This window comes from Pangasianodon hypophthalmus, chromosome 17 (genome assembly GCF_027358585.1).
Source record: "Pangasianodon hypophthalmus isolate fPanHyp1 chromosome 17, fPanHyp1.pri, whole genome shotgun sequence".
Classification (NCBI taxonomy): domain Eukaryota; kingdom Metazoa; phylum Chordata; class Actinopteri; order Siluriformes; family Pangasiidae; genus Pangasianodon; species Pangasianodon hypophthalmus.
The window spans coordinates 1,405,304-1,414,731 of record NC_069726.1 but is presented as its reverse complement, the minus strand read 5'-3'; the positions used below and the strand labels follow the sequence as shown (position 1 = coordinate 1,414,731).

At 39.8% G+C, this 9,428-nt stretch overlaps 1 protein-coding gene across 1 annotated transcript in view; it reads right to left on the bottom strand.

Moving 5' to 3' along the window:
- Positions 1–1,532: 1,532 nt before the first annotated feature.
- Positions 1,533–9,428, bottom strand: part of fgf11b (fibroblast growth factor 11b) — a 26,677-nt gene continuing 18,781 nt past the window's right edge. Inside the window, exons 4-5 of the mRNA XM_034312493.2 lie at positions 3,327–3,525; positions 1,533–3,191 (exon numbers count right to left, since the gene is read on the bottom strand). Coding sequence (XP_034168384.1) covers positions 3,061–3,191; positions 3,327–3,525 — 330 coding nt within the window. The 3' untranslated portion in view covers positions 1,533–3,060. The remainder of the gene's footprint in view (positions 3,192–3,326; positions 3,526–9,428) is intronic.

Here is a 9,428-nt window from a genome sequence, read left to right as displayed (position 1 = left end):
TAATTATTTATGCTAATGGGACTAAATTACACATAGACCTTTAACCTTTGCATGACCTTGAAACCATGCAGCTCTCGTCTTGACCTAAGACCTACTGTTATCTTTTTACAGCTTCAGAAAATCACTCCGTCACATTCGTAAGCATTTTTTTTATTCATTCATCAGCGTTGCTTGGTCGTAGTTGTTTAAGATTTCAGGTTTGACGTTTAGAAGGAACGCCTCCTTTTTTAGTTTGTAATGTTTTAAATCTGGGATGAGCGACTATTTGTGCTGACCTTTGTGTGACCTTGAATCCACCCAGCTCTCGACTTGACATGACCTTCTGTAACCTCACTACAACTATCTTTAGGCAACATTCAAAATCATTCTCTGCGACATTCTTAAGCAGTTGTTCTTACATTTAGTGACGTTCTTGTAACACCGTTGATGTCCTGATACTTGTGGACTTTTGACCTTCGCATGACCTTGTATCCACCCTTCTCTACCTGCAGAAACATTTCTTCTGACATACTGTAACATTCAACAACTTTCATAAACCCTTTACAACCTTCTTTGACGTTCAGTGGCAGTATTAGCTAATTAACATTTCATCTTTTAAACGTAAAAGTGAGTTCTAGCTACTTCTGTCCTTTCAAATCTGGCTCGGAGTTTCACTTGCTCTGACCTTTGCATGACCTGCACTGGACTCGACTCTTGGCCTTTCGCAAGACCTTCAGCAACTTTCGTAAACCGTATTCAACATCGACCAGCTCTCTAGCCACGTTTCCATTCGAACGTTGCACAATTTTTTTTTGTGAATTTCCAAAAAGTCTGCAGAAGCAAATGCGAATGAATTTACGTTTCCATCGACGACGGTCACGTGAAAAGATGATGTGAAGACAACGTAAGGTGACTAGACTCTAATTTCATCTGTGTACGTAAAGAAAAGCGACACAACAGTAGCATAATAATGACATTTGAAGTTCACCCATTTCCATTTCTGCGGATTTTAATGTTTAGATATTTGACTGAAACATGTGATTGATGTCGCCTACATCATCATTTATTTTAAAAAAAAATCACATTTCCATAACATTTTCGCACGTTTTTTTTTCAATATCAACAGACCGACTTTTCCACCTCGGCCAAGCGCAAAAAGTTACGATATTTATCCGTTTTATTCCAGTTTATTCTTTTAGGGTATTTTTTAAGTCTTATTTTCAAAATTCGCATAAAACATGGATGCTAGAGTCTTGTTTAAAATTTAGCCATGCTAATCCATCCGTTTATCCTGAGACGACGCTAGCACGATGTTAACGAGAAGCACCACTTATCCGATCTCCAGCCAACAATTTTTTTGTTTTTCATTACACACAGCAGCATTTAGCTCGGGTGAAGGGCACCCTTTATGTGTGTGTGTGTGTGTGTGGATTGGTTAAATGCTGTGAGAGGATTAGCAGCAGTGTGTGTGTGTGTGTGTGTGTGTGTGTGTGTGTAGGAAGGACAAAAATGCAAATGGATTAGCAATCTCTCACATACATAACACACACACACACACACACACACACACACACACACACTAGGAAAACAGCGCCGTCGTGTCAATAAACCCTGCAAAGCGCTAATCATTTCTGACGAACTTCGGCCCATCATTCCCATGATGCATTGTGAACAATACAAGCAATCATGGCTGAAATCCCCGGAAAGAATCGGATCAGGGAGTTAGCGCAGTGGAATAATGCCTGCATATTCGGCCCTGAATAAACCCATAAATAAAATTTTTAAAAAATTAAAAAACTGATTTATGAAGGTCTAAATTTAGAAAGAACATTCCTCTCTTCACCAAAACAGAGTTAGCACAGTTATTACCCACACCCTCGTCCTCGTCCTCATCCTCGTCCTCGTGAAATTCACTTTTCCACGCTTTTCACGTTGCATTTATTTCGCTGGTGACGGAAAGAGTACGGAATGAGAAAAGACGAATAGGGAGGAGAGAAAACGGTGAACTACAGTGAGGGAAAAGCTATAATTCAATATTTAACCGCTTAATAAAGAGTGCTAGCTAGCTAAAGTTACCACAGGAGGTTATTGCTTTTTTTTAGGTAGCTAGCTTAGCTAACCAGGACTTCCTCTTGAGAACTTTAATTAATTAATATTCAGTGATATTTTGTTGCAAATGTGGAAATATTTGCTCTCAATGAACCTTTTTTGTAAATGAAAAAACCGTTATAAGCTACAACGTAATTTAGAAGTTAATAAAACTCAGCTAGCTGGTGAAAGATCGATTGTAAAAAATTATTTTAAAAAACTACCGAATGTATCACCTGTTTATCCAGTTTTTCTCTCCGAATCAAATTCTACTACGTGGTAACTAAATGAAAAACGGAAAAGTGTTTGGTCTCCGGATTAATTAGTTCTCAATATAAAGTCACCAGTCTTCATACTCGTTATTTGGTATCGAGGATTGTTATGATGATGTGAAGCGAGTACAAAAACGTTCGATTTTTTTTTAGAAACACTAGCTGTTGGGTTTGTGATGTTAAAAATGCTAACTTTCGTTGCGAAATCCTTTTTATTTTGTTGTTTTCTGTCAAAGACGCTGTTTAGCAGATAGAACCTCCTTGTGCTGGTGGATGCTAAGGCTAATGCTAATCACTGGACGCTAATCATTTACTGATCTCTCTCTCTCCTTCTCTCTCAAACACACACTTAATGTTCAGCACTAACAAAATATGAATACATGAACCACAAATGTAAAAATAAGCAACAAATCAGGCTGCAGTATTGCGGAAGCGGGAAAGGAAGATGACTCATTATGTCGGAGTGTGTAGACGGCGGCCATCTTGTTCCGCAGGACTGTTGCATGCTGGGATATTGGAGTGTAAGAGTGTGATGACGGGGCTGAGGAAGCTCATGCTGAATCAGAAGGAAGGAAGACGTGGGGTTCTCCTCTCTCAGGTCCCACCATGACACCTCCCAGAATCTGAGAACTTCCTGCCATGGTGCATGATGGGAAATGGAGTTCCTGGAGGTGTTGGAGTTCTTTGAGTTCCGCCTCCCTCTCCCTCTGACCTCCCTGTGTTATAAGGAGGCGTCGGATCTTTGCGCCCCGTTGCGTTCGTTCTGCAGCGAGTCCGACGTCTTGGCTGTCTTTCGAGGCGGGCTCTGCTCGGACTCGAGCTCGTGCAGCGAAGGTTCCTTATACATGGCAACTGGGGAAAGACGCAAGTAACCATAGCAACCAGGTGTGAACGCCACACAGTGATGTGAGCAACGTGACGCTTTTACTTTGGCTTGTTAGCATAAAGTTTAGTGTTGGCGCTGAATAGAACATGAAGGAGACTGACCTTCGATGACCTTGGGAAGGAAGTGGGCGGCGCCTTTGGTCTTCTTCACCCGGTTGCCCTTCATGACCTGGCCGTCGCGGTTGATGCCGATGTACCACGAGCGACCCGACTGGCTCTGACGGTACAGCATGGACGAGTACGTCACATAGTAGTTCTCGAACACACTCTCTTTAAACTTACACTCTGAGTTGAAGTGCTCCTGAAAAAAAACAGCAAATAACAACAAGTCTGAGTTTATCTGCTCCTGTCGTTGTGTTTTATTTATACTGTCCTGTCAGGATTTCTTCTCTTCCCATGAAAAGTGGGCGGAGCTAATTCTGTCTACACTTTAATGCTTTCTTTGCGTATGAGCCACCGAGCAAGTGAAGGCTAACCAACGAAACAAAAGCTAACCGAGTGAAAGTTCACTCAGTGAACAAACTATAACCTAGAGACACAACGTTAAACAAAGCAAGCGAAACCTAGCTAGTGAAAAAATACCTGACTTAGCAAACAGAACCTAAGCTCTCGAGTGTGAATTATTTTATATATATTTAAGGGTGCCAATAATTATGGAGTTTCCTCTATTTCTGCTCATCCAGAGGCTTCGTATTGCTGCAGCTACACACTACTGCATGAAAGCACCGATCCATTCAGAGATTAATCATCGTAATGCAAAAACAGTTGTTTAAAATAAATAAATAAATAATAGAATTGTTAAATCCATATTTAAAATTCGACTAATTGTAAAAATAAAACTCTTTAAATGACAAAATGTAAACAATTGTAAAAATTCGTTTAAAATTATCCAATGTAAACAATAATCATTTTGTCTTATTAACAGAGAAAACAGAGAGGCTGGTGAGGGAGCGACTGTTTATAGCTGCTATAACGTAAGTAACAACAGGAACTAATTCGTTTCACAGAACATTAAATAGCCAGAAAACTCATCAACAATCTGAGACAATCTGAGACAATCTGAGACGCTGAACACCTCGCTGAAGGTGAGTTTGAAAAAAGAAAACAAACCTTACTACACAGGCGGAGGATGTGATTCAGACTTTTTACCTCATCAACGTTTGAGAGATTTGCTGGAGCGGATGAAGCGCCCCCTGGTGGAGAAACTTCAGCCTGATGTGAGTGTGTGAGTTAAACGTGCGTCTGAAAATGGCCGAATTGCATCTCGTGGCAGATTGAATCTTAATGAGACGATTAGAGAGATTAGAGCATGTGGTGCAGCCTTCTGACCTTCTCTCTCTCTCTCTCTCTCTCTCTCTCTCTCTCTCTCTCTCTCTCTGCATGGTGTTTGATTACATCTCTAAGTGAATGTCCTCTGCGTTCGTAAGCCAGGCGTCTGAAACAGGAGACGTGTGTCTCTGAAACTGTCTGCAGAAATCTAAACTGAAATCTAAATACTGAACGCTTATCTGTGTGCATGTTAATTAAGGAATAAAACACAGCATGTCGTGCTGTTATGGGAAAATAATCAACAACTGGCTGGTGTGAGGAAGCGGAGTTACAGCTACCACTGTGAAGGTGATTATTATCCTACAACAGAAGTGTTTTATTCCTCTAACACCACAGCTGTTTACCAACACTAACAAAAAGAGTGACATTTCGAAATTTTTAGCTGTTTATAGTTACATTTCTTGTTGTGGAAACGAGTTACTTCCTGTTGTCACTTACGTTATAGCAGCTGTAAACAGTCGTTCCCTCACCAGCCTCTCTTTTTCTCTCTCATAAAGTTAATAAGAAAAAAAACACATGCAAATGTCAGAGAACCTAAAGTTACAGCTTTACCCCTGACACTGGAGACTCCTTCCCTACATGTTTAATAATAAACATCTGCTTACAGCAATGCTGAAGCTCGAGCCCTGTACAAGCTCGTTTTCTAAACCTGCTTTAATCGTCACTGATTAAAAATCTGCCGAATCCGAGTTTCATAAAAACAATAAAATAATAAAAATCTAGAAATAAAGGATTAACGGATGCACAAAGAGAAAATGTAGCTTGACTAAAATACTTCCTTAAAAGAAAATCAAATTACATTAAATTAAATAGAATATACAAAATAGAAAAAAAATAGAAAATCAATTAATAAAAATATAAATATATAAAATAAAATATTAACTAGCTGCACACAAAACTCCCACAAAAGGAAAACAGGAAGTGAAAGGAAGTGAAACTATATATATATATAATCATCATGTGCAATAAAATGCCTTCAGCTAATGTTCTAAATGTTATTTAAAGAATTTAATTTAATCTTACAACTTGTTAGTGTTTACACTGCAGTTAGAAACGTTCATGTGTGTGTGTGTGTGTGTGTGTGTTACAATTACCAAAAAACAGTAATTAAATAAAGTGCCACTGTGTAAGCTGTAAAGGCCACAGAACCTAGTAGAAAGAAATTTCCAGAAAAAATAATCCAGAAAATACAGCACAGATTTAATTCCTATCACGTCCTGTGTGTGTGTGTGTGTGTGTGTGTGTGTGTTTTCTCCGACACGTCTCTGTATTACACGTCAGCTTGTAATCACTCTGGCTCAGTGGTGTGTGTAAAGTGTCGCTGCTGATAAACTCCATTAACCTGATAAAAGTGAAAAGCTCGGAGCTACGACGTCAGAGACACGTCCCGCAATCAATAAACTTCCAGCGAGCATGAAATTGACAGACGGAGGCGTGCGGATCTAATCGTCCCGCAAATCTGTCCTCCTCCTCCTCCTCCTCCTCCTCCCGTTCTTCCTCCTCCTCCTCCTCTTCTTCCTCCTCTTCATTCTCTGACGATGACGAACGAATCACCTTCTCAAAGTCAAACGCTTCACAACGAAGACACACACAAGCGAGACGTGTCGATGAGCTCTGAGTTACAGGAGCGCGTTTGACCTCATCTAACTCCGAGAACTCTCTGATTAATATTCTTAAATCGTCCATTTTTGAAAAGAATCAGAAGTGTGTTGAGTTATGGGCGAGAGGAATGCAAGTCAGATTTATTTAAATATGGAGAAGTGGGTTTCATTTTCTTGTCCTGTCTTGCCATTTACAGTTTACTCTTTTACACACGGAATAAAACACTCCATGATTTACAATTTTTATTAATAAAGAATGACGCAGCATGCTTTTTATCCAGCTATAGTTACATTTAACGTTCCATGAAACATGTTAGTTCCTGTTGTCACTTATGTTATAGCAGCTATAAACACTCGTTCCCTCACCAGCCTCCTTTTTCTCTCTCTTCTAGTTAATAAGACAAAAAAAAAAAAATGCAAAACTGCACAGAAGCGTAAACTCCTCTGTCCTGAAGATGTCAGAAAACTTAACGTTAAAGTTTTACCTCTGACTGTTACAAAGTGCTGACACTGGAGACTCCTTCCTTAAATGTTACATTTACAGAAAACTTCACCATGTCAATCTTTTTTTTATCCATTCATTAGTGGAGCGTCCGCCATACACGTCCCTGTGAATGAGCTGTTACCATAGAAACGATAACGTATTAGAACGAGTGTATTAATAGAAACCTGTGGTTTGCAGCTGCACCACTGTCAGAGCTGCTGTTCTAGAGAATTAATCAACATCCTCCTGACCAATCAGGATCCAGAGCTCAACAGCACTGTGGTGTAAATAAGATATACAGAGACTCCGGTTGTGTTTCCGTTTAATAATCTCGTAATTATGAAAGCGCCTGGTTCCAATCATGCTAATGAGAACGTTAGAGATCCTTCACTGAGCTGTGTAATGCATCACACCTGCTAGAAACAAAAGCAGTGTGACCTATAGCTCGGAAAATTCTGGAAAATGGTGAGGTGTGTAGTTTTCCGAGAAAGGGAATGTCACTCTAACCCGTATATTATCATCTCTTGGGGTAAAAACACAGCGATCGAAACGTACAGCTCAATCTCTGTGTAGTAATGAACACTTACCCCCCTGCTGCTGAATTCTGGATTCTGATTGGTCGCAAAGCCTCGATTCATTTTCTACAACAGGATTATATGAATGCACTGGTTCTAATTATCGTTGCCGTTTCTATAGTAACAGCTTATACAACAGACGCTCCACTTTAGAAAAGGTGTGTAAGTGTTGATATGGTGAAGGTTATTAAGTTATAACAGGAACTAACCTGATTCACAAACATTAAATGTACCTATAAAGGGATAAAAAAAAGTATGATGTCATTCTTTAATAAATAAATTGGCAAATTGCTGTGGTAGAAGAGGAATAAAACACTTCAAACACTTCACACACACACACACACACACACTTCCTTTCTCTGTTTTTCTCTCTTCTGTGCTCTTCTTATTTCTCCTGTGTCTGTGCTTTTGTCTCTCTGTCTTTAAACACACACACACACACACACACACACAAGCAAGTGGAGCTTAGTGAACTCTCTCTCTCTCTGCCTCTCTTTATTCTCTTTTTCTTTCTGCCAGGATTGAAGTGATTGCGTCTCAGCTCTGCTTTGTCCTGAATCTCAATACAGTTCACAGAGCCAAAAAATACAACATGCACACACACATGCGCGCACACACACACACACACACACACACACACACACACACACACACGCACACACACACAAGTAAATGATATTGAATCACCAGGCTTTTTTTTTTCTATTTGACTTTCAAATAAAAATCTCTCTTTCTGCCTGTCTTCTCTCTCTCTCTCTCTCTCTCTCTCTCTCTCGCTGAGGGTGTTTCCACACTGAGTGATGATTATTAAGTGGGTCAGGATGAAGGGATGTAGCGCTATATATATATATATATATATATTTTTTTTTTTATAAAGAAACCATTTTCACAAGTCTGCAGGTAGCAGAGCTCCACACACACACACACACACACACACACACACACCATGGGTGAGGAGATTCCCTCTGCATCATCTCAAACAACAATGCAATCCCTTTTTACACACACACACACACACACAGACACACAGTTATATTCAAAAGTTTGTGCACCCCTGGCCAAATTACATATTACGTAAACGCAACCTCTGCAGCAAATTATATTTTTAAAAATAACAGTTTTCCACAAATGTTAATGCACACTTACTTTATATTTGATGATCTTAAAAAACTAGAAAAAAAAAAAAATTAATTGTGGTGTGTGCAAAAGTTTAGACACCCTACTAAGTCAGTATTTCCTCGTACGTAGTAACTCCCCCTTCGGCAGATACCACAGTTTGCTTTCTGTAGTCAGTTTGAAGTCTTTCTCTTCCCGTGCTTAACAGTTGGCAAGGTGTTCTTTTCATCAAATGCTGCTTCATTTTTTTTCTCCATAGGCCGTGTCTCGAGTGATCCGATCACAAGTGGAAAGCCGAAACGCGTAGCCGTTTACACCTGGCATTTTGAATGCGTCTCCTGTGACCACTTGTGATCAGATTTCACACGTGTCCGCTTGAGGAAGGGTGTCACACACACTTATTGTATCAGACTTGTGCTACATTTGTTTTCAGGCGGAAATGTCTTGTGAATCTTTTCTGATATAACTCTACAGCCTGTCAAACGCTTCAATCATGTTGTCTGCTAATGACTCTTATAAATGAATGAGAGATGAGATGACAAAAGAAGCTACGAAAAGCAGCTGCTTTTGTCTTTGCTGCAATAGCATCACCTTTATCCATTAGCCTAGTGAGTGATTGGATAACAATTTCATCTCTGAGACACCTGTAATTAGCGCTGTCCACTGATGTTCGGATTACCCACGTCACGTTAATTCCAGGTGTGAACAGGGCCAAACATCAGATATACCTTTGGTGATTGTACTTCATCAGTCCACAGCACTTGTTACCAAAATACCTCTGGCTTATCTACATGCTATCTTTCATATTTTTCATACTTCTGTGACGAGGTTTCAGGCGAAGTTTCCTTCTGATGACTCTTCCATGCAGATCCTAGTTATGCAGTTAATTTCATTTTCAGATCCTCAGTCAGCTACTCGGAGGAGCCCATGAGTTGTTGAGTTGTAGCACAAGGTGTAAAGAGAGAATTTATTACACTCTGATGATTATTCATAATGATTTTCTTGGCCTGAGCAACGTGTCCTAATGTGTCAAGTAAGGCCTAAGGAGTTACTTAAGTTCTGAGACTTTACAACTGGAAGGGTGTCTAAACTTTTGCAC